The 19,660-nt window shown below is 42.8% G+C and overlaps 2 protein-coding genes across 3 annotated transcripts; both read right to left on the bottom strand.

Annotated features, from left to right (window-relative positions):
- Positions 1 to 7,524: 7,524 nt before the first annotated feature.
- Positions 7,525 to 9,966, bottom strand: CUNH7orf25 (chromosome unknown C7orf25 homolog). 2 transcript variants are annotated; one of them, XM_027675833.1, is made up of 2 exons: positions 9,868 to 9,966; positions 7,525 to 9,207 (listed from the first exon to the last, which is right to left on the bottom strand). In XM_027675833.1, exon 2 carries the CDS (start codon positions 9,189 to 9,191, stop codon positions 7,923 to 7,925), a length of 1,269 nt encoding a protein of 422 aa, XP_027531634.1. In that variant the 5' UTR covers positions 9,192 to 9,207; positions 9,868 to 9,966; the 3' UTR covers positions 7,525 to 7,922. The 2 variants fall into 2 exon arrangements, with proteins under 2 accessions (XP_027531634.1, XP_027531635.1); XM_027675834.1 differs by lacking the exon at positions 9,868 to 9,966 and adding an exon at positions 9,449 to 9,467.
- A 3,098-nt stretch (positions 9,967 to 13,064) lies between these two features.
- Positions 13,065 to 19,641, bottom strand: PSMA2 (proteasome subunit alpha 2). Its single transcript, XM_027675831.1, has 8 exons — positions 19,532 to 19,641; positions 17,335 to 17,411; positions 16,644 to 16,776; positions 16,129 to 16,251; positions 15,692 to 15,773; positions 14,538 to 14,611; positions 14,028 to 14,085; positions 13,065 to 13,946 (listed from the first exon to the last, which is right to left on the bottom strand). The coding sequence occupies exons 1-8, from the start codon at positions 19,570 to 19,572 to the stop codon at positions 13,830 to 13,832; spliced, it is 705 nt and encodes a 234-aa protein (XP_027531632.1). The 5' UTR covers positions 19,573 to 19,641; the 3' UTR covers positions 13,065 to 13,829.
- Between the last annotated feature and the right edge of the window lie 19 nt (positions 19,642 to 19,660).

The following is a 19,660-nucleotide window of genomic DNA, read 5'->3' as shown; positions in this document are numbered from 1 at the left end:
ACTGCATGCATGCAAACAGAGCAACTTCTCTGCATCAGAAAGGGCCCTTGGAAAAATTGTGCTTTGCTGATTAAACCACATATAGGAGCCTCCTTGGAAATTTGACTGGTTCTGTCCAAACCTTTCAAGTGCATCTTTCTGGGACTGGGATACTGCCTAAGATATCACAGACTGAACACGCACGCAGGCACAAACACACAAGTTTTCAACAATGAAAAAGGAAAGGCTTCCCAATGAATTACCCTTTGATCCTTGACCAGAATATCACAGTTCTTTCACATTGTCATTATTTTCTTACAACACAGAAGCCAGCTGCACAATTTTTAGTCACACCTCACCTTTCACCTTTTTCCATAAGGTACATTCAATTTGTCAAGTGTCATATCAAAGAATTTGGAAGATCCTCATTCAAAACCAACAGGATCAACTGCTTTGAGAAACCAGCATTGCCAGAGGCAATCCTGTGACGACACTATCAGCGCCACTGCAATCTAGGCCACCACAGTCCCACCTCTCTGTCCCCAAAGTCCTTTACTGCTTGCAGAAAAGGTTATCTCACCCTGAAGCAAAGGGCAGGAGCTACATGATTACAGTTCCTGATAGGTCCTACATTTGTTTTGAGAATGTAATTTGATGTTGTTTTTGCAACCTGTTATTTTCAGGAAGGTGCCAAAGCATGCAGAGGTACGAGCTTGCCTTTAAATACCCACGGCTTTCTGTCTGTCACCCACTTCAAGTTTTGCTCCAAAGGCTTGGGCTTAACGTGGCATTTAGGTAACAATGACAAAAAAGATAGCAATCCTTTCAGCTCTGCTGATTCTGGTTCTGATTGATCTGCTAAAGGCACACGGTGAGTCAAAAACATATTGGAAAATCCATCTTTGTCAATTTGAAATAAGATTCACATTCCAGATTGTACTTTATTCTTTTCCCCTCTCTAAACTCCTACTTGGGCTCTCTGATCTATCAACCAACTATGCACATGTTCAGATATCCCTAGAAATACCTTGGTTTTTCAAACCATCCTCCTCATCCATGTAATTCCTTTCATTTCATTCACAGGTACCTCTGTTACCCCAGTGCTTGAGACAACAAGCGTGGAGCAAAGCAGAGATCCCAGCACGCAACCAAGCACAGAGCTGCCCCTGGACTACAGCGGAGACTCACACAAGGAGAATGGTACAGAGCAAATTGGGAACACTGGAGTGCAAGAAGGTGGACAGATCACTTGGGAGCTAAGCGGAGAGCCAAGTACTGAATTTACCCCTAAGCCGAGTGTGGAACCAAGCCAAGAACCAACCCAGGAGTCATCCACTGAAATATCTGGTAAGACCCATTTTGTCTTTGATTGCCCACGTTATTGTTATCTACATTTTGTTACCCCAGTGCTCCTACCTTTCCCGCACTAATGCAGCAGGTCCTTGTAGTCAATTTCTAGCAGGGTATCTGGCATGCCAGAGATCTAGCCACCTTATTCTCCTCTCCTCATTCCAAAAACATAAATAAATTGCTAGCAACAGAGAGAAAGGTGATGCTCCTTAAGACAAATTGTGTTATTATGGATGAGTGCATTTTACAGCTGTATGTGAAGTAAAGAGGTCACACCTCTCTTCTCCATGGAAGAGGTTTCTCTTGTGAATATAGTTAAGGCTGGCTTATAATGCATATTTCTAATGTGGAAAAAACCCACAAAGCTAACAAAACCAAAAATATTTATATGGTCAAGTTTCATTGTTAGGAAGGTTTGTGGTACACTTGAGTTACACTTTGCTCTGGTGAACATCATCCCCATAAAGATGGGCCAAATTAACCCCTACAGAAGAAAAACTTGAGAAGGATCTTGGTACCTACACAGTGTAAACATCTGTGCCCTCTATCTCCATGTTTCTCATTACCACAGTGAGCTGCTTTAGCATGTACTCAGTCTCATTAATAAATAAAGGGGCACAGCTTCATTATCAGATGTTGTTAATCCCTTTGGGGATTTGGGGGAGGTTGGGGTGGTATATTTATTTTGTTGGTTTGAGGTTTGTTTGTTTGGTTTTTTTTATTAAAGAGTTTAATGTCTTATGTAAGATATTATAAGCGAGGATCTTTTAAATTTACACAAGGATCTTCTGAACAATTAAAGTGTGTGTGTGTGTGGGGGGGGTTTATTTGTTCTTTACAATGGTTTATACAGGAACAATCTTGATTTCCATGCATTGATAGGAAACAATTTGCAAAACCCCAAAATCGCAATTCTGAGCAGTGTAGTAGTTTTACATTCACTGTCTTTGTTTTTACTCTAGAATAAATTGCAACATTAAAACTTGATGGAAAAGCAACATCCATGTATCTACAGAGGTGATTTCACCACTAAGAGCACACGTGAGGTGCCTGTAGCAAGCTAGATGGCAGAGCTGTTCCTAGAAGTACACCTTGCAGGAAAACTGTTACCATAACCTTCAGTTAAAGAACTCCATCTAATTCTTGCTTTCTTTACCAGGTTAATTAGATAACAGGTGACCCGTGCTGTTTTGCTTGCATAATAACCTGAAATAAAGAATGTCACTGCAACTATACATGCTTCATCATCATTGTAATCCTTTCCTTGGTCCACTTTAACAAAAAAGATTAAAAAGATTTTAGGGTATTTTTTACAGGTCTCCTCTCAAACATATTCCAAACAACTGATGCTTGTGTTTTCTTATTTTATTACTGCTGTGACCAAGCCTACCTTCATTTTGCAGGAACTAGGGGCAGGGTTGTGAAAACATTTTCAGACAGTCTCCAGATGGTATCATCAGATGAGAGGGGCAGTTGGAAACATAAACCACTATTTAGCCCATTAAACCACCAATGAATAAAAGTTTTACACAACAGTGGCTACAACACGCAAAAACTACCTCTGAGTGTTTTCACGGCTTGCAAGTACAATGACAAACAAGTCATTGATCTGCAAGTTTTGTCAAATAGAGCAATAGCAAGTAAAGAACATATGCAGAAACATGAATGTATTAACAGCTTAACTTATTGATTTATTTCTCACATAATATCCAAGTGCTTTCTACTGTCTGGCATCAATTGCAGCATTCCTTGTTTGCTATTCTTATTGTTGGAGCAAATAGAGCAGGCTGAGTGCTGCACAGAAGAGAGATGCTGGCTCTCCTCAGTGACTATAGAACCATAAATAAATTTAAAGTGTCAGAAGAACAATGTTCTCTAAAACAGTTTAGGAATCTATCTTTGCCAAGGAACTTAAACTGAAAACTTTAACTGAAAAAACCCCAAACAAAATCCATAGCACCAAACGAGACGTCTCTGGATCCTCTAATGCCTGGTGTAGCATAGACAAAGCAGTTGTGTGATACTGGAAGAAAGGATAAGCAGTCTTAAATTTCCATTTTTTTCAACCTAATTGCAAACATAATTTTGTATTTTCTAATTACTCATTTGGAAAGTCATAAATAAGGGAAGTTCTATGTCTAATCCCCTATTTGTGAAATTAAGTAGAAGATATCTAAATGCAACAAACCAGAACACTGGTTTATACATGTAGATCATGAGTATATTCAAAGGTAGTATAAAAGCCACCAAATATTACAATCGAAACACATTTTTTCTCCAAGCCAGCATTCAGTTTTGGGTTTCATCTTATAAAATAATTTTTACAGCCTGTCAACATTACACTTCTGTTTGACTGATAAGCCAGATAACCACTGGAGGGAAAAAAAAAAAAAGAACATCCACATTCTGAGTTTTTTTTATTGCAAAATGCAACAGGGAGACAGAAAATAACAATAGAGCCCTCAAGTTGCACAGGGGCATGCAGAAAGAGTTTTATATTCCTAAAATAATGCTCATATGATTGGCAGAAATTAGTAAAAGAGAAAATTGATTCAATAACAAATAGCACATTGGGCAAAATTGACTGGTAATGCCAAACATCACCACACGATGGCTCCAGATACAGAGGCTTTTAAACAGAGTTGCACTTACTAGTCATACAAAAGTATCACTACAAAACAAGTCAGCCAGCTCTGCAGCAGCAGGGGTGAAGGAATACAGCAAACAGAGCTCACCCACTCCTAATCCTGGTAATAGAGAGGTTACTTGCTTTTCACAGCTTTCCCTGGGTCACCTACCATGTACAAATTCAAGTCACTGCCCTCTCATCCATGGTTTGGAGAAACTTCCTTAGATAGTGCCCAAGAGGATAGTCAAGATTCCTAAATGGAATACTACAAGGAAATTGATGGAAACCCATTTCTTGAGTCACAGCAGGAAGCAGAAAGAAGCAGCTGTCTCCCATTTATTCATTCAAAGTCCTCATCACTTTAAAAAGGCTGCAAGCAAATTAATTTAAATACAAAGGATTAGTTCTTAAAAGGCCATAATGAATTACCATGCATAAGTGCACTGTTGCCATGCACCTAGCTTCGAATATACCCTGTAATATTGTAAAACAGATTAATCAGTGATAAATCATTGGTGAAGAGGGGGCATTGCCAGGAGCACTGAGGGAGATTTAAACAGCTTCAGGGAACATGAGAGACCCAGGCTGGCAAACAGGGTGTGGCACAGACAGGGTGCAAAGATAGGGCACAAAACTTTGGGAGTGAGTCATCACCCATCAGACTAGAAGAGGACTAACTACGCTTTCAGCTCTGTCAAAAGCCACTGTCAGAAGGAATATGATGAGCCAGATGGACCTCACACAGCACCATGTGGTTGTCCACGTCTCCAGCTGCAGTGACTGTCTGAGCTTGTCGCTGATGCCAGAGGGCAGTGGAGACAGTATCTGTCTGAGGTGTGAACAGGCTGACAATCTGCTCAACCTGGTGGCATAGCTGAAAGAAAATGTGGAGACGTCAAGGAGTTTGTGCCCTGGTGGAAGACCTCCAGAAACAGGTGATCAAGCTGCAGGAAATGCAGGGAGGGCATTAACACAGGCTTGGGAAGTAGTGGGCAAATCCCTCCCCCCCCAAAAAAAAACCAACCAAAAAACCACAACAATAACAAAAGAAGAGGAAAGGAACTAATAAAAGGAAGGAACTTCCCTCACAACCAGACAGGGCGATTCTCCCCCTATACTCTGCTCTTCTAAGACGGCACCTGGAGTAATGTGTGCAGTTCTGGTGCCCCCGTCACAAGAAGGACATGGAACTCTTGGAGCAAGTCCAGAGGAGGGCTTGGTAAAAGGACTGGAGCCCCTCCCCTACGAAGAGAAGCTGAGAAAGTTGAGGTGTTCAGCCTGGAGAAGGTTGCATGGAGACATCATAGCAACCTTCTGAAGGGGGCCAACAGGAAAGTTGGAGAGGGACTCTGTCAGGAACTGTAGTGATAGGACAAGGAGTAATGGGTACAAATTGAAAGAGGCAAAATGTAGGATAGATATTAGGAAGAAATTTTTTAATGTGAGGGTGGTTAGCCACATGAACAGATTGCCCAGGGAGGTTGTGGATGCCCCAACCCTGGCAGTGTTCAAGGCCAGGCGAGACTTGTTCAAGGCCTTGAGCGACCTGGTCTGGTGGAAGTGTCCCTGCCACGGTAGGGGGGTTGGGACTAGATGATCTTTATGGTCCATTCCAACCCCTTAACATTTTCTGTTTCTATGGTTCTATTAAATAGTAAGCTGTCTGTTGGGACCTCAACTTTTACAGGTCAGGGTTGCAAACAAAAAGAAACCCTCTCTCCCAGGCTGTTTGTTCATAAATTATTCACTAGGAGGTTTCTTGTATCTTCTTTCAGGACTTGATACAAAACAGAAACACAGTTCTTTTTCTCTTGGACAGATGACCTTCCCCATCTCTATTCCCACATCTACAGGAGAGGAGAGCCATCATACACACGGCCAGAGCAAGAGGTCTCATGGTAGGAATGAAAAGCACTTTCCTTCCAGCTGTTTCTAACATTTCACAGACATCTGTGGTTGTGCTCTGGTAAATCCATCATACCATGATACCTCCCTGAGCTCCTGTATGCTGTTAACTGCTAAGGCAGACTTGCATTTCTGCAGCAAAGCCAACATATTATTTATATTGTTTCATTGTGCTAGTCCTCCTTTCCCCTCAGAAGAAGTTTCAAGAAAATTAGTGGATACAGTGGGGGTTGTATCCTGCCAGGAGGTTTCATTACACTGTGTTAGACTGTAGGAACAAGGTAGATGTTTTGTTGGAACTCACCACAGAGGAACTGTGAAATTGGCAGGTAGTAAGTACAGTGGATGCTGAAGCCGCAAAAAACCCAAATCCAGTTCCGCTCATCTTAATTAAACCCCATGTACTACTTCAGCAACCCACAGAAACAGGAGGCAGGTAGAGAGCAGACTGCCCTCTGCATTGTTAAAAGTTTCAGGTAAACCTATGCAGCATGTGGTTACTGGTGGCAACCACTAAGAGTTTACTCTACGGGCATAGTAAGAGCAGAGCAAGAGTCACATGGACAAGAAGTACACTTTTGCTCCTTGGAGTTCAGCTTACTCAGCTAGATGAGGCTGGCAGAGTGGTTTTGTGGGCACACCAGTATCTTTACATCACTGTTGGGGACCAGAAAGAAATGGGTTGAGACCATGGCTAAGGGCAGCACTGCATCTACACTGTACTGTAGGAACAGATTTAGAGTGGAGGGAAGGAGGCAAGAGAATGTTCTTCGCCTGAACCATAAGCTGCGTAACAATGCTATCATGTTGAAACAACAGCCTATAAAATATCTCTTTCACTGACCTGATAAAAATGTATAGCTCAGGACCCAGAGGCTCACTCTGACATCTCAAAATTTTCCACTAGGAAACTGATGCAAATTAATACCAAACAGCAAGTGCTGTCATTATAGCATTCAGGAAAAAACATGAGAAAGACTTCTAAAACAGCAAAACTCTCCTGGGGAAAGAAAAAAAGAAAAAAGACAAAAGAAGGAATTGTTTATTCTACACTTTGAATAAAATCAGCAATTACAACACCAGTGAAAAAGCTTCTCTCTGCTACAGAGCAAGCTAGGATTTAACAACATACCCCGCAAACCTCCTCATCTGCCACACCAACACTGAAGGACCTCACTGAGGCTTTGTTTCAGGTAATCCACATGCAACAAATCCAGACTCAAGTTCACTGTGAGTCCTCAGCAGAGAGCAGACTAGTACCAAAAACCACCTGGGTGCTGGCTCAGTTTAGGAGGATTCTGTTATCTCGAGGTGGGCATTGCACCCAGCAAGACTTTGCATTTGGTCAAAGACTAAGAGAAAAGGGAAGCAGATTTGCATCCTTGGTCTGCTACCACTGGCTGTCAAGTTTAGCCCAAGAGTCATATGTTAATGCAAACAAACTCTGATTTCAACTGATTTTTCCAGGAATTTTAAAGCTGTTGCCCAATTCAGTCTAACATGGTATACATATAGAGGTTCCTTTCAGTAAGAGAAAGAAAGCTTAAGCTGGTTTCTATTCATGGCTACTAGTCACATCTTCACAAAACATCATACACCAAAAAGGCACAGGTGTCTATGCAAGGTACCTCTGAATCAACAAAGAATTCAGTCAAATAGGATAGGTGAAAGAAATACTGAAGTTGCACAGAAGTCAAACCCAAAGTTCATCTATGATGGATCTTACCTCTCTGAAGAGGACAAAAATGACAAGGCCACAACAGTAACTGTGCTTTAACTGAACTTTTTAATAGGGATAGATACAATTAATACACTGTAAGCCAGTTAACAATTTTCATTGACATCCTATTACTTTAGTGAATAAATTAATGGTCAGCTGAACAAAAAACCCCCAAAGAATGAGTGAAGATATTGCAAATCCCTCGAGGAGTTCTTCCACTGCTACATTTACTGTCATCACTGATACACACCCAAAACTGTATTGCTATGATTCTTCCGTTTCTCAAAAAGCCTCCACTGTAGCACCTACAGTATTTCCATTACTAACTCACCTAATGACTTATAGTCCATTATCAGATGGGCAGCTCTTTGGTAAAGGTGTGGCAGCAGATTCTTTGCTTTCTGTCAGTGCTCGTGGCTGATGGACAAAAACACTGAACCTGACGCCTTGGTTTGCCGCTGCCCTCACAAACCCACTATTTGCGGTCATGGTGACAGCTTTCAAAGTGTCTCCTGTCCCAAAAATGGCTAGAGAACGGCTGTTGATTTTTGAACTAGCCACTAGTCCTAAGGCACGCTCAGATGGCTGATCTGGCACCACGGTAATCCTTTTAACAAGCAATGCAGCTCGCTCTTTCTCCCCAGGTCCTCCCAGCGTTTCCAAGATGGACTGAAAATCTCTGACAGCAGATTCGCAGGCAAAGAGCTCTTTTCCCTCCATGAACTCCTCCAGCTGAGGCAGCACTCTCTCCCTCCTTTCTTGGGCTGCTTGCTCTGTCAGAACTTTTTCTTTGAAGACAAAGTAGCAGCCTCCATAGCTCAGAGCAGAGACATAAGTTATTAAGGTAGTGATGTCCAAGTTAACCCTATTGCAGACATTTACTTTGATCTGAGTAGGAAAAGCAATGCTGGCCACTAAATTCTCCCGGTCCACTCTGGTCACCTGCAGGAGTTCAGGGCCTTCTTCATCTGATTCACTGGCACTAGGGTGCTCGTTGTCTGCAGATGGCTCCACCAGTGAGTTCACAGCAACAACATCTCCTCTCACAGATATTCCCATCTCCTTGAGTCTCTCTGCCATAGGACTGGACACGCTGTTGTAGAACGCAAAGATGATGTGGGGATTGCTGTACTCCACTGGCTGCTGACGGCTTGCTTGCAGGAAGTCCTCTGCCTGCTCAATGACACTTTTGTCACCATACTGACCTCTCCCCAGCCAGATGTTATGCAGGGCCTCAGCTTTCCGACCGATGGCCTTCACCCATGTGTGACCTCCGTTTGCAACAACATCTACCACCAGGGTCTGTTTGTCTCCAAACCTGTCCTCATAAGCAAAGACATGGAGGACACTGACAACATCCTCCAGATTCTCTACTGACTGAATAATGGCTTGGAGATGGGTAAGGTTTGTACTCTGCAGATGGGACTCTTTAATGGCCACTTTCCCTGCCTCCACCTTGTGTAAGAAGTTTAGCTCAGCCTTCAGTTTGCTACATAGTTTTGCCCCACCTTCTATTCTCCTTTTCTGGGACTTGGAAAGGGCTTCCGCTCTCTTGATCAAATCTTTGGCAACAGCAATTCTTTCACAAAGCAGTGACTGCACAGACATGTTGGAAACATTATTCCTATCAAGTGAGAGTAAAGAGAAGATTGTTATTGCATGGCCAAGAATAAAGATAGTGAAAAGAGGTCTTTCCAACAGCATATACCACGGTTAGCACTTGGGCACCTTTCCCCACAGCAGCTACAACTCCCACTCCAGGCACACTGAGACTTAGAGTGAACATCAAGGGTTGCAGTGAGAGTAAACCCACAAACCCAAATACTTTTTCAGCACAACAACTGCACAGTGGCCCCATTACGAACCACAAGTTCACAGGCAGGCTCCGCTTTGCCCCCTTCTTTCGCCTCAGGGCCCGACCTTTCCCGGGCGGAGACCGGCAGGACCGGCCGCCCCTCCCCGCCCCCGCTCCGCCATCACGTGGCCGCAGCAGCGGGGAGGCCGCGGCGCCATCTTCGGTGAGGGCAGAGCGCCCGAAAGCGCTCGCCCCCGGCCCGGCGGCCTCGGCTCCCTCTGGCCTCGCCCTCTGCCCACACCCTGGCCCCGGCAGGGCCGGCGGCGGGACGCCGCGGGACGCCGGCCCTTGTCCCCACTGTCGCCCTCGTCCCCCAGTCACTGCCGGGGCACGATGTGCCCGGGCCAGCCTCGCTTCTCCGGGCGCTCCCAGCCTCGCTCCCTCCCCCGTGTCTGCCGCCTTTCCCCGGGCCCCGCAGCCCGTACTCACAGCCCAGCGGCTACAGCCCACGCCCCGAGCCGGCGTGGCGTGTGGCTGCTCGGCCCGGCCGGCACCTCCCCCGGGGCCGCCGGGCGGGGACACGGCACCACCCGCCTCGCTCCGCCGGGCCCGGCCCGCCCGGCCTAACCATGCTCACCAAGGTGCCCGCGGATTGTCCAGAAAACCCTGTAAGGGCCAAGGGCAATACGTGAGGTCAGACGCAGTCACTGAGTCACAGAATATGCTGAGTTGGAAGGGACCAACAAGGATCATCGAGTCCAACTCCTGGTCCTGCAGAGGACCATCCCCAAGAGTCACACCATGTGCCCGAGAGTGTCATCCAAACACTTCTTGAACTCTGTCAGGCTTGGTGCTGTGACCACTGCCCTGGAGAGCCTGTTCCAGTGCCCAACCACTCTCTGGGTGAAGAATTTTTCCCTACTATCTAACCTAAACCTCTCCTGACACAACTTCAGGCCGTTCCCATGGTCCTGTCACTGGTCCCCACAGAGAAGAGATCAATGCCTCCCCCTCCACTTCCCCTCACAATGAAGTTGTTAAACTGCAATGAGGTCTCCCCTCAGTCTCCTCCAGGCTGAACAGACCAAGTGACCTCAGCTGCTCCTCATACAGCTTCCCCTCAAGGAAGGGGGGAAGCTGCTGTCCTTTGGATGCTAACAGCTTAATATCTTTCTTATACTGTGGTGAACAAAACTGCACACAATATTCAAGGTGAGGCTTCACCAGTGCAGAGTAGAGTGGGAAAAGAGAGGCCAGAAACAAGTTAGCCTTGGACTTCCAACTTCAGCAGAGAAACAGCAGCCATGGCTCTGTGCACACTGGACCCATGCTCATTGGATCCGTGAAGCTTGGACAACAAAACTAGCCCATACAAAACGATTCTGTGCTAAATGTGAGCAAGTGTCCCCCATGCTTGCCCCAAGTTGCTGCCTGCCTTCGTGCAGCAGACATAGCCATGGTCTTGCCTCTCTCCATGCAGCAATATTAACTACCTGCATGGGAAAGACTTGCCTTCTGATCGCTGGTTCCTGCAGGGAGTAAGTGCATAAATGATTTCACAAGATCTGGAAAGCAATAGTAAGAAAAAGAAAGTTGTAAGGGGCTTACTGCACCTGTATTTTCTTTACTGTGTGAGTGACCGTGCACTGTAAAAGAGGGGCTGCGCACTCTTCCTCACTGGAGATACTGGGGAACTGTCTGGACACAATCCTGTGCGATGTGCTCTAGGATGACCCTGCTTGAGCAAGGGAGGTTGGACTGGATGACCCACTGTGGTCCCTTCCAACCTGACCCATCCTGTGATTCTGTGACTTAAAGTAATAACTTCATGAAATGATAATACTCTTCTCAGAGCCCGATCCTACTAGTTAATAAATCTCAATTCTCATAGGTGTCACACTGCTCTACCTTGGAGCAGACCATCTTGCAGGACAAACAAATCAACATCACCTGCTTTAAGTGATTGCTGTCTCTTCTTCTTTCAGATTAGGAACAAGCTAAACGAAGCATAGTCACACTTCATGGCCAGCTGAAATAATCTCACCTGCAATTTGTCATTTCTCACAGAGTATTTGTCATATCGCAGAGAGACAGCCTGAGGAAAGCACTCTAAAGGGAAAAGTACTCTCAGAGGAAAGTTACAACTGCTCACCGTTTTGAAGCTTTTTGTTGTAAGAGGAGCCTAGTGATAGTATTCTCATGTTTTTCAAGGCACACTTCTATTTGTTCTCAGAAGAAAAATGTGCCACATTATTTTACCAATTCAAACAGTTTATATTCCTAAAAAGCACTCACTGAAGCAACCTGGCAACTAGAGGTGGTCATTCGGAGTATCTGACAAAAACGTAGGGGCTTCACACTACCACCCATTTGCAACATTGGTCCAACATGAAGTAAACTCACCAACACTTCTGAAGTACTGAAGTGTTAAAATTGCCCCGTGCGGTAATGATTGCCTGTCCTGGCAGGATGGGGGGGAGTGGGGAAGCATCCCCTCAACACTTATACCTATTATCAGGTATCTCACAGACAGTATTTTCCTAATTTAGAACACAATAGCTTCCGTAAAATGCACAGAACAGTTACTACATTTAAATTATTAAACCACAGGAAACTATGGATGATACTGTTTTTTTCCCTTCCCTTTGCCACTTGTAAATTAGTAACATTCTCCAGATGGCAGGTGCTCAATTTTTTAAAAACCAAAACCACAGTCCCCAAACCTCAAGAGATTTTTGTTTGTTTCTCCCACTGTTGCCATCTTGGCAGTGAGAAAGCATGATTTATTTGAAACTTGCTTTGGTTACAACTACCCTTCATAGGGTGTTCTTTGCTAATCAACTGTTTCTAGTAGCAGAGACAATTAAACTACTGCAGTTCAGGCTAACCATTTTCTGAAGTACTTACCCACATTTTTTCATATAGAAAACCCTTTTGAATATTTATATACCATTAAAACACTGAATATGTATAAATATTTTAAATTGAAGATGCAGCAATATCAAGTCTTCAGTTTCAGTTCCGAGTTGTTTAATTTTTTCTAGAATAAGGATCAGAGTATGGACTGATTTTCAGAGCCAAATACTCAAAAAGTGATCTGGAGGAACTGTTTGGACAGAGCTTTTATTTCTGACATTAGGAAATAAAACTTCATTTATGGCATGCTTCAGAAACTCTTATTTACCTGATGATAACATGAACCATCAGAAGACAGACACTGGAAACACAGGTCAATTAGGTTATACATTACTTTCTGCAGACTAAGTGATACTTTGTATTTTCTTCATCAGTTATGGCTGGATGACATGTAACCTGCCAGGCAGCTCCCCTCCGTCCTTAGACTTACACATAAGCAGAGGGATGCGGCTGTCACTCTGAGTTCATTATCAACATTTTAACAATGAGATTGCTTTAAAAAAATATAAAATCTGCAAACAGTAACTTAAAGGGCTGCAGACCAGATTATTACTGCTGAACCCCCCACCATATATTTATCCTGTTTCTTTTGCAGTAAATTCTGTGTTTCTTTATGACCTGACCAACTCTACACATGTAACAAATGCATTGATACATACACCCCCCACAAATAATATCCAAGTTCTGCACCTGTCTTTAGAGTTATCTTGGAAGTTGAAAAATATTTGAGGACAATTCAAGGGATGAAGTCATGACATTACATACTCTCATTCTGTTTTGTAACTCCCGTTGATTTTTATTATGGTGATAAATGCATTTAGTTTTCAGCAAGAGTTATTACTTCTACTTTTTCTAACAATATTTCAGGGTTGAAAAAGTGCAATTTCTAGGGCCGCGAAAATAACTCAAGTAATGGAAAACAAGTTCTTGTGACACAAAGACCAAGAAGGCAAAAGCAGAGAGGCTCAAATAGATTGCAGTTCATCCCTGAAATGGAAGACTGTTCTGTCTCTTTGTGAAAGTACATGATCTTTTACACCAGATAAAACCATTTCTGGAAATTACTTAACATTTAAACAATATTCCAAAGTGAAAAATTATCCTGTCCGCTCAACATTTAAATTCTTTAAAAGGTCTAACATGAATCCATCATGGCTGTATGGGAAAAACTGTTTCCTCAAAAATAAAGATGCTGAAATCTAAGCTTTATGCAGATAAACAAGCTAGGATTAAAAAGACACACAGACACTTTCCCCCAAAACAGTGGCCTTCGATTTTATTCTTTAGCCTTTTTCAAGCTGTCACTATAACTTTACATTTTGTACAGTATTTTGTGTATCAAGGGAAAGAATTATCTTTAACAAGATTTCATGTATTACAATATTAAGGACCGTTGTATTTGCACCCATGATGTTTAAAAAATCTCTCAGACAAACCATGTAGAAATAAGTATGCAAAAACTGCAAAGAAAAACATTTAAGTAGCCAAAATTAAAAAGACCTTTGTGTGAACCACACAGTCTTGCTTGGTTTCTACTAGGCTATTGCAGCCAAGTAGTCTTTAACCTCAGTTGGAGTGAGCCTCCTAAAACCAGCTTCATTACAGATGCCAACTTCAATGTTGTCTTCTGTCATTTGTCCTTCAAAGCTCTCCTGTTAAAGAAAATACAGTTCAGTGCATCATATCAATGAAGTCATAACATAAGAAACTTCTTTCTTAAATATTTTGCTCACCTTTAGTGTTAAAATAGCTGTATGAATGGCATCTTCGAGCTCCAAATCTTCATTGTATCTGTAAACAGACATTTATGTATTTCAGCAAGGGACAAAGCCCTTTCCAAATTTTACTAATCCCGAAGTCTCTAAAAACCCAAACATTATTAAAATCTTTCTCATACAAATATTATTTGTAAGCACTGTAACATTATGAGTCAAAGTTATTATCTGTCAAAATAAGAATCAGTACTTTTCATACTGACACTGTATATAACAATATTGCTGCAAATTATGTTGAATATAATGTTTATTGCACTCATACAATTCTCCATAAACACAAAAGTTGGAATTTAAATAAATCAAATTTCCTGTGCATATGTAAGTAAGTAAACCAGAAGCATCACATGTTAAGTATTTTAAAACTTTATTCTGATAATCTAAAAAGTGTGCATTTTTTTAAATCTGATTGTTTTACGTGGAATCTGAACAAAACACAGTATCCTTTCAGACAAGTATCAAATACATTACCTTTTCTCAAGGAATGTTTTCCCATTGACATAATTTTTCCCCATTGCTGTTGCTTTCCATGCAAAGTAAGCTCCCTGTAAAAGCAACAATCTATTGAACTGTTTTGCGTGACTTAGTCAAACACTATGTATTCAATTACTTGGGAAAAAAGTACAGCAACAATTACGAAAATACTGAATGTTCTGAGACTATGGGAGATAATTTTGGATCACATTCAGAATAATTTGATACAGGAACATATGCTGTGAAAATGTACAGAATGTTTGTATGGGGCCCCACCTATTTTCATTCTCCCACTACTTTGAAAGATGAACTAGTAAGTTGTTAGCATAGCTTTGATTTGGGATTCCTTAAACAGAAACAGTATGTTTGCCTTTGAAAAAGTACACAGTCAGATCCTTAATGAGGTTCCCTCTACTCTTCTTTTTGAAGATTAGGTAGTATAAAAAACTTGTTGCAAATCAGCTATCTGATTTATGTTAACTACTAACAGGATATTCAGCCATCACTTCTGTTCTCTCTGACATGAAGACTATCAGCAGGTCCATGCCTTAATCAAATTGCCTTAAGGCATCTGCATTTTGCTTTTTACGTTGGAGAATCAGGCAGTAATTCAAACTTCTGAAGCTCAATGATGATCATGACAGTGACCTCGTTTTTTTTTGTCCGGAGCACTCTACCTCACATGTGCATCAAAGGGTAGTTTTTCAGAAGTGCGGGGCAAACCTAGCTAATAAACTCACTTAACCACTGTCATTAAATACAAAGGCATGTGCATTATGTTTCACAATATAACAGGTTTTGACTTAACTTCCATTTGGTTTTGAGCAGCATAAGCAGACTTTTTTTTTCTGCTATCTGTTGCAGAAGGCCATTTTTGCTGGCACAATCAACTAGGGAAGGCATGAAAAGGGTTGGTGATCTCCCTGAAAAGCAGCTCCCATCCCTCAAGCAGTTCAGGAACATGTACGTCCAGAATGATCCAGACTTGCTCCAAGCACCTACTGAAATGGCTCATTTTAACTTCTGAAGTTATGTTAAGGTATCTTTTGTTCTAGCTCTGCATTGTTCTCATCACAGAAAGTATTTCATAAGCACCTGTGAAATTTCATGTTTTATAAAAGCAGCAGAATTTACAAATGTAAGATACTTACAGATGGATCCGACTGAAATAAATACGGCCGCCCTTCGTTCCAGCCACATATTAGCAGTGACACACCAAAAGGACGAACACCACTACAGGAAAACAAAATGATAAATTATTCAGTGAAAGCCAAAGGTGACTAAATTATTTTGGATGTGTTAACCTTCCCCTAAATGGTTCCCACCAGACTGTAGCTGTGATGAGGAATGACTAGTCAACCACCACAACAAGCCCAAATAATGCTGCCTTGTCTGACGTGTTGGTTTGCAAGATATGGAGACTCATTCTCAGTCAGTGCCAGTCCACACTCCTCCGACTGGCCCACTTTCTGTGCATGTTCTCCACTGAAAAACTGTCTTTGACACAAAAACTTGAATCACTGGGTAGCTGTAACTCCTTACTTTTAAAAATCATCTTTCTAAGCAACTTTGCAATTCCATCACATACCCAGATTGCGTGTATTCCTGCATCACAGAAGCAATTCTCTGTACTAGCTGAGCTGTTGGAATGGGCTCATGATAAACCAAGTAATACTGTTGGGCCAGCTTCCGAGCTCTGTGCACAAGTACTCTAAAAACAAAGACAAAATTACTATGTCAAAGAAATTCTAACTAGAACTGAAAACTCATAATAAATACAATGCTACAGAGTTGTACCTCTGTCATAACATTAATGTAAGAAAACAGACGTGCTGGCTTACCTTTATCAACTGAGTAATCTCTGAAACACTTAAACTGAAACTAAGGTTGAATAACACCACTTCCATTCTTCAGACAAAACGTTATTTGACAAGGTATCGGATATATTAAGGAAAATTTCAAGCAAATGTCATTTTATTATAATAAAATATGGTATTACAACATATACTTAGAAAGACTTAGAAACAGCTAATTGCTACCTGCTTCTTACACTTCTTGTATGAAAATGGATCTAAGTGGTGATCAAACAAGATGTTTTCATACCTGTAATCTGGACCCATTCCACTGTACACTAAACCTATATGTTTGGTAATTGGTTCTACTTTGTGGACACTCCTTTCATCATACAGAATGGATTTCTGCTTCTTCTCAGTTGCCAACACCACTCCATTTGCAGCTGGAAAAGAACAAGAAATGTTTTTAAATATTAAACTAAAACTATGGAAAGCAGTCGAAACACAGAACAAGTTTATCAGACTAAAAATTTTCTTCCTCTATTTTTAAAAAAAGTCTTCAAGTTTACAATCGTGTTAGAGAGAGATACTTTGATGAATCCACCCAACCCATTGTTTCTCATTTTAAATAACCATACAGCTCCCACAGTCCCATTCTAAAGATTCTGAATAACATATTAATAATTGAGCAATCAAAGTAACTTTTTTTGTGTGTAATTTCTCTATATAAGGACAGGAACAGTCAAAAAAAACCCCAAACCAAACACCTATCTCTACCACCTGAATGTCTACAGAATCACCCAGAAAAGAATCCCAGAAAACACTAAATCTATTAAAACATTTGAAAATCCACTGAAAGAGTAACAAAATATATAACAGAAGGTAAGATAAAGAAAGATCCAATACACAGGACCCAGTACATAATCCAAACTGATTTAATTCTCTTAAAGGATAGTCAGAATCCCAAATCCTTCACTGAAGTAGTTATTTTCAGGGCATACCTTTAATCCCAACTGATGGAGCTCCTGCAGCTACTGCAGCCAAAGCATATTCAATCTGAACAAGCTTTCCAGAAGGACTAAAAAGGAAGATGCAAAAGAAAGATTAACATAATTCCGATGCGCTCGAATCTTTCCTACAACAATCTGATACCAACTTGCTTTTTTAAGCCTCTTTACATCCGGCAACAAGATATTCTGACCAGAATTTAAAAAAAAAAACAGTAAAACCCCACAGGTCTGAAGACTTGTAAGAGCTTCTAAAAGAGCTGGACTGGTTCAGCACAGAAGTCACTGCTGCACAGTGCTACTGGGATACTCACACAGCATCAGCCTACAGCCCTCATGAAAGCTAAGGAGTTACAGATAGGGAGCAGTGACTGGGATGCAGGTTGAAGGACAAGTCCATTTTCCAATTTTATACCATTTTAAAAAAGTTTTCCACTCAGAGGGAAAAATCTTCAGAGCGTGTCATGGGTTTCTACTCACGATATACATTATATGTGTGGTGTCCAAAAGTTTTCAAGACACTGATGTTCTCTGCTGAAAGGTACCAGCAAAACACAGCTATGCTTTTTGACAGATAAGCACAAAACAGAAACAATCCCTGTTCCATTTCCAGGTATTCCTGAATTTCTTTTTAACAATCCATGTGCTGGTAATGGATGCAGAATCATCAGAACAGAGCTGAAGGAGTTAAAGCTGGCATAGTAACTCACTCATAAGGAGTGGGATCAAGGGGTCCATTCTTGACCCCCAGGGAAAAGGACAGCACAGAGACAGCCACTCGCTTGTCAAGTGATTTGCAAGTGGGATCTACTCCCTGAGCTGTATTTCAGACACCGCTGCTTTAACAGTTGCAGAAGTAAAATAGAAGATTATGTAACTTGGTGCTTAGATGAGTCAGAAAGAACAAAGCAAGCCATAACCAATCACTGTACTCATTTATACACTGAGGAAACAGGTTATAAGGTGACAAAGTAATAATTCTGGTTTCTCCACTTCAAAATACTAAAATCAGAACAAGAGTTCCGAGCACATAGTGCTTTTGTACAATACAAGAAGTTTGTAACTCCCCCAGGAAACCATTTCTGAAAGCTAATAGAGAATTCAACCTGCTAGAGCACAGCAAGCATGCTGGGCTGCTTCCATCCATTAAGAACATTCTTTTCATCATTTTAGGTCATGAACTGCTTCATTTGCTTAACTGCAACAAGCCTTTAGCAACTCACTCTGCAATTACACAGCATGACTCTCCTCTAAGGTTAAGGGGGTCTAACTTCACCACAAGCAGCATAAAGGTTCTTGCTTTTTTGCCAGTTTTTCTTTTTTATATGTATAACATAGTCCTGGATAGCTTAATAGTTTCATCAAAAAATGAATGGAAGGTAATTTCCTTTTCTCTGAATTAATCTTAAGTCTGTGTATTAGAGCAACATCTCAACAGACACTACTCCAACAGCTGCATATTTATTCTGTGCATGCAACAATCCCACATCCAGGCTATGCACAACACGAAGTGCACAGAAAGCAGCAACTGCAGAGTGCTGCAAAAAGGAAAATATACTACTTTATAACTCATCTGCTTCATTCGTTCCTGCATCTGCAAAGCCTGTTCTGAAGCAAGCTCTCAAGATACCACAGGTCAGCTGTCATCACGCATTTCTAGTTAGCTCAGAACCACAGAATTACTCTCCAGCCTAAAGAGGGGGGGGGGGGGGGGGGGGGAGAGGGGGCGCTGCTAAGCCGTTTCACCAAGCACTCGCTGCACGGCCAGTGCCGAGACAGATCTCAGCTTGGCCCACAACGAGAGCAGACACAAGCAGCGCCCGCACCGGTCCCCGAGGTCAGCGACAGAGAGCCGGTGGGAGCCGGGACTCTCCCGCAGCCCCCGCCTCCACCCCCGGGGGCGCCAGCAGCCCTTCAGGTCGGCAAGAGTCTGTTGTAGCTGCATGTTCCCCTCGGGCCAAGGCAGCACTGCCCGATCCCCGCCGCTCTACCCACGCCCGCCGCCCCTGTGCGGGTCCGGCCCCCGCTGTCCCCCAGCGCCCGCAGGCCCGATGACTCTGCAAAGCGACCCCTCGGTCCTGCGTCGCCGCCGCCGGCAAGCTGTTCCGTGCAAGCTGCGTGCCGCCCTCCCGCTGGCCCGGCAGCCCACCCGCCGCTGCCCCCGGGCCTGCAGCCACCCCTACGCCGGCACCTGAAGGTGGTGAGGGAGAAGCTGTAGCCGCGCTCCGCCATCTTGGCACCAGCCCCTGCGCTCTCCGCGCCGGCTCCCTCGGCGCACGCGCGGCCGCCGCTCCCGCTCCCTGCGCGAGGGCACGGCGAG

The sequence above is a fragment of the Neopelma chrysocephalum genome, unplaced genomic scaffold, assembly GCF_003984885.1.
Source record: "Neopelma chrysocephalum unplaced genomic scaffold, ASM398488v2 Primary Assembly neopelma1_26, whole genome shotgun sequence".
Lineage (NCBI taxonomy): Eukaryota > Metazoa > Chordata > Aves > Passeriformes > Pipridae > Neopelma > Neopelma chrysocephalum.
The sequence above is the reverse complement of the archived record's forward strand: the minus strand, read 5'-3'. Positions and strand labels throughout refer to the sequence as shown.